Source organism: Montipora capricornis, chromosome 3, assembly GCF_036669925.1.
Source record: "Montipora capricornis isolate CH-2021 chromosome 3, ASM3666992v2, whole genome shotgun sequence".
In the NCBI taxonomy this organism is placed as follows: domain Eukaryota; kingdom Metazoa; phylum Cnidaria; class Anthozoa; order Scleractinia; family Acroporidae; genus Montipora; species Montipora capricornis.
Window position 1 is genome coordinate 4,426,253 of NC_090885.1, and position 5,000 is coordinate 4,431,252.

The following is a 5,000-nucleotide window of genomic DNA, read 5'->3' on the forward strand; positions in this document are numbered from 1 at the left end:
ACCACAAAATAAATGAGCAAGTTCATGCGATTTTTCACTTATTACATACTCAACAAATCACTCCATCGCTTTCTTCGATAGCAACTTCCATATTGCACTCTTAAACTGACTCCTCCCAGTCGTCTTCATATAACAAACGGCAGCGACACGGCCCAAAGTGGAAGAGAGGATGCGCCTCCCTTTCTCGGTACCCATCTCTCCCTGCGCCCTGTATGAAGACCACTGGGGACGAGTCAGCTCTATAACCTTGTTTTGCACTCTATAACCCATTTATGCATTCGTTATTGACCAAATCAGAAACACTTACAGGGCTCCACATTAACTCTCACCCATTTCCCATTGGAGAGTAAATTTAACACTTCGAAAGTAAAAAATAGAACTGAACCAGAATAATCATCCTATTTGGAAATAATTTTTTTGACTATGACAGAAAACCAATTTTCTTTTTAAAGGCCTTAAGCCAAATGTATGCAAATAAAATGAGCAAGCAACCCTAAACATTGAGCGATTAGCAATCATTTGCCATGACCACCTCATTTTCCACCACATCAAAGAGCTTCTGTCTGAGGAAGTATGGGTACAATAATCACACGAAAATATCACACATGGAAACTGAATGTGCCATATTGGATTGGGGCTTCTCAATAAGATCGAATAACACATTGACATTATCAAGAAACATTTTTATTTCTGCACTAACCGACTTTAATACTGTAATCCATTTTGGAAAGTGAGATTCTGAGATGGAGAGCAAATTTTGAAACCTAATGTACTCTCCAAAGTGAAAGTGGTGCCAATTAGTGTCAAACCCTGTGCTATATTTTGCAGAGTGTACAATAATGACATTTATTTTATTACAATACAGCAGAAAGGACATTCCAAAAAGCAAATATACTGACACCACAGATGAAAAGACCCCTGCCACCCAAAGGAAAGAAAACGCATCCTGTTAAACCAAAGATGCAAAAAAAAGAACTAAAAAAGCCAAGCAGTGAAAGCTCAACAAGATTAATGCCTAAAGACACTACTGTGCTTCCCTTCCCACCCCAAGTGGATATCGCTGTTCATGACAATGATGACAACTTCTGGACTTTTATGATAAGCCTTTCAACAAACCAAACATAACCTTGTAATGTCACTTTAGCTGACCAATCCTTAAATCTGATAACTGCAGACAAATCAATATTGCTTAAAATTCTTTTTAATGCAGAGGTACAATTCCTGCTCATAATGCCATGCTTTCTTAAAAGCAGGAGAGCCTGCAGGAACGTTTTTAATGAGTTTCTTCTAATTAAATTAATAACTGCCAGTATGAAAAGTAAAAAATATTAATACATGTACAATGCAATTGAGTATCTCTGTCTTAATACCTCTCATTTCACTATTGAAACCACTGCAAGCCAGACTATTGTTATTCATCACATGGTGAACTATATGTGATTTACTGGATCTCCTAGTCATAATAATAAATTAATATTATTGTCAAGTCTATTATGTAAACTGATTTTGTGCATAGAAGTTAATGAAAACATTAGTTAAAAAAACGATCAAAGCCTAACTATTTATATATAAACCTAAAAAAACTTTGTATAATAATTATTTCAAAATTTACATACATGTAATAAACACACTTTTGTCTATTTTCTGTACACCATTAATTAAATGGGAAAAAAAAAGAAAACTGTCAGAATCAAAATACTTTGCATAAAAAGTGTTTCTGACAGTACAACCTCACTCCAATTTTAATTTGGGAGCTCCAGGGTAACCCTTCGTGTGTAAGCTGGCTATTACAAGTTTGGAACAGTGAATATTATTATTGAAAAATCGTTCAATCAAGTCTGATTTGTTCAAATACATAGGACACGATACACTACTTGTATCTTAAGAACTGAACAAAAGATCTCCTTTTGCATGCCAGGACCTTGGCTTCAAAAGATTGGGAAAATATAGAGGTTATTAGCTAATAAGGGATTGAAAGACAGAAAATCCACATCTGCAGCCAGCTAGATACTCTCATTTTCAAAGCTTCTGAGCATGCAGTCACACATGAATGTGCACTCGCAGATCTCCACATTTAAGAGTGGTGTGAACTGTCCCTTGGACATAAATAAGCTGAAAGCATAACTGCAATCTTCAACACTAATAGAGGCTTGACTTCACATCGCAGACACAATTTCACCTCCAATCTGGGTCTCTAGAGATCCAATGCTGGAAAAAAAAAAAAAAACAAACAGTTGGAAAAAGTACACTTGGTAGTTTACATTTTTATTATAATGCAATGAAAACTTTTCAAATGTGTTAGAATTACCTTTCTCACCAGGGAATGTTCCATGTCAAACGGTTTTGGCTACACCATGTGTAGTGTGTACAGTGCTTGAAATTTAAAAAAATCCCAAGTTGTCCCTGTTTCAAAAGCCGGGAAACTAAACCCATAAATTTGGTTGCCTTGATGAATGCTTGGTTGCCCATTGGGAAACCACCTACGATTAAATGCATACTGTGTTGAGATGAAATCCTATGGAGTTGGAGCATGAGTATCCCATAGTTCTAAGTGTGCACCTGTAATTTTTGTGGAAGTCTGGGTTTAAGTTTTAGCATTTAACTTCACACTACTATCAGACATTGATAACAAAAAACCGATGAGTGAATCAGGTACTGCTTATGAAACACATTTTCTATTTTTGGCTGGGTTGTCCATTGTTTTTTCGTCTGGCAACCAACCTTTTCATTTTACCAAAAACTAGTTGCCCGGTAAACTTTCCGGTTGTCTGGGACGACCAGACGACCGGACGACTGCTAAATTCAAGTACTGAGTACGAAAGTTATTACTTTGACTGAAAACATCAAACCTTTTGAGAAATAAATGATGTTACCTCCTGGCATCTCTGGGAAAACTGTCTCTTGTCCATTACCAAAAATGCCAACAATATCAACATCATTGTCAGAACCATTAACAACTGACTTCAGTGGGGAGCCATCACCTGGAAGCAAATCTGATACGGGAACACTTGTACTAGGAATGACACCTGGCGAGAAAGCTGATGAAACCTGATCATCTTCGGAACTGGACTGGACTAAAAAGGCAATAAAATAAGCAGATCAAGCTGAACGTCAGAGATACATGTAATGTTGAATGTATGTCCAGACTATTTAAAGGGCTACTATGATCAAAAAATCACTTCTTTTTTCTTCAGATTTGAAAGTGTGATTGCTCAACACTTGACTGGCAAAATTTTAAGCTTTGATTTTTATCCAAAGGCTATTACTTTGAGTATAAGTTTTGGATTTCAGGGTCTGCCCATTACACACGTTTTAAACTGACGAATTGGACCTCACAGGGTTGGATCTGGGGAAAAGTGATGTCATTTACTCACTGACGTAAAATTTCAGCATGTAAATGCAGCTTATGATATATGCAAAACATGAGTTTTAAAAGTCTGAAAGCCCAAAACTCTGTGCAGGATATTAGCGGTAATTCAGCCGTGTACACACGCATTGCATTCTTAAACTATTGAGTCTTTGACGTCACTTTCTCCTCGATCCAAGCTCTCTCAAGATGTTAAAGTTAGTAATGGCAGACCATTAAACAGGAAATTCCAGTTAAGATAAACAGGTGTCTTTAAAATCAAGGCTTAAAACTTTGATCAGTTACTGTTTCGTTAACATAGTTTTGAAATCCAGAGAAAAATAAATTGCTTTTTTGGTCACAGTAGCAGTTTAATGAGTTCAAGTCATAAAATTAATGTCCATGTAGAGTATGTATGACACCAAAATGTAGCAACAAACTTTCTCCCTTTCAAGTCTCTTTCCATGGTGTTGACAAAGCAGGCTCTGGGATTGAAATTCTTTTGGACATGTAGGACTTGGAAAGTCCCAGGCTTTTTGTGGTGAATATTTTCATTAATAAAATAAATAATTTATTTATTTATTTATTTATTATTTATTTATTTATTTATTAGACTTCCAACAAATTACAATGCTATGGAGAAGCTGGACAGGTGAAGCTCTCCGAATAAAACTGAAAAAAAACAAGATTTACCAGTAATTATGATCAAAATAAAGAATCAAATTTAAGTCTACAGTCTGGGCAGCGGCATTTTGTGACCCAGGAGCAAGTGTTCGATGTATGAAATTGCTTATCAAAATAGAACTTTGTATAATGCTTTTTAAGAAGCCCCTTGAAAGTACTCAAAGAAGTACATAAGACTAAGTGCAGCTCCACTGCTAATGCATTCCATGAAGGCACAACATAGTTAAAAATGACGAAGGTCTCAGTTTAGCACAAAGGTAAAGTACATAATTATAGGCCCTTTGTCAGACCTCCTTGTGCGCCTCATAGGATGGAATTCATTGGCAAAGTCGGAAGGATCAAGTGTGTGCAGTCCCTGTCTGCATTTGAACAGAAAAGTTGCCTCAAGGAAAGGGGCAAGAGACTACAGGCGACAAGTCTGCCCTTGTAGTCCTGAGTCAGATGAACCTAGTGGCCCTATGCTGAACTCCTTCAATTTTTATCAAGTTCTTTTATAAAAGGCAGACCAGACAGGGACCCCAACTTCCAACTTGCTACGTACCACTGAAACATACAGTAGAGTAGCGTTTTACGTGTAGCTTGCATGGGAGCTTTGAACCCACAGGTACACTTTATGAAACCTAAGGAAAGATTCACCTTTTCAGTGATGGGTCAATATGCACTGTCCAGCTGAGGTCTTTTGTAACTGTAAATCCGAGATCACGGTAAGAATCTACAGGACCAATCAAAATATTTCCCATCTGATATGGATGGATGCATTAAAGGATTGAAAGATCTTGATATCCTAAGAATTTTGCATTTGGTAGAATTGACTGACATTCTCCAAGAGTCACCCCACTGCTTGATTGCAGAGATATCCTGCAGGAAATTCAAGCCATCCTCTAAAGTGCTTATTTTTCTAAAACACTTGGAGTCATCTGCAAACAAGGCGAGGTTTGACTCTGAGGAGACCACGCCAGAGAGGTCATTT

The 5,000-nt window shown here is 37.1% G+C and overlaps 2 protein-coding genes across 9 annotated transcripts in view; one reads left to right on the plus strand and one right to left on the minus strand.

The window, feature by feature from the left end:
- The window catches only part of LOC138041985 (uncharacterized), a 23,845-nt gene extending 22,206 nt beyond the window's left edge, over window positions 1–1,639 (plus strand). For 2 of the 4 annotated variants that reach the window (XM_068887697.1, XM_068887700.1), the window contains exon 2: window positions 866–1,639. In XM_068887697.1, coding sequence (XP_068743798.1) covers window positions 866–1,125 — 260 coding nt within the window. In that variant the 3' untranslated portion in view covers window positions 1,126–1,639. The remainder of the gene's footprint in view (window positions 1–865) is intronic. The other 2 variants (XM_068887698.1, XM_068887702.1) reach the window with 2 other exon arrangements.
- Window positions 664–5,000, minus strand: part of LOC138041986 (chromatin complexes subunit BAP18-like) — a 14,588-nt gene continuing 10,251 nt past the window's right edge. For 2 of the 5 annotated variants that reach the window (XM_068887706.1, XM_068887707.1), the window contains exons 7-8: window positions 2,874–3,074; window positions 664–2,208 (exon numbers count right to left, since the gene is read on the minus strand). In XM_068887706.1, coding sequence (XP_068743807.1) covers window positions 2,195–2,208; window positions 2,874–3,074 — 215 coding nt within the window. In that variant the 3' untranslated portion in view covers window positions 664–2,194. Of the gene's footprint in view, window positions 2,212–2,784; window positions 3,075–5,000 lie in introns of those variants that run through there. The other 3 variants (XM_068887708.1, XM_068887705.1, XM_068887704.1) reach the window with 3 other exon arrangements.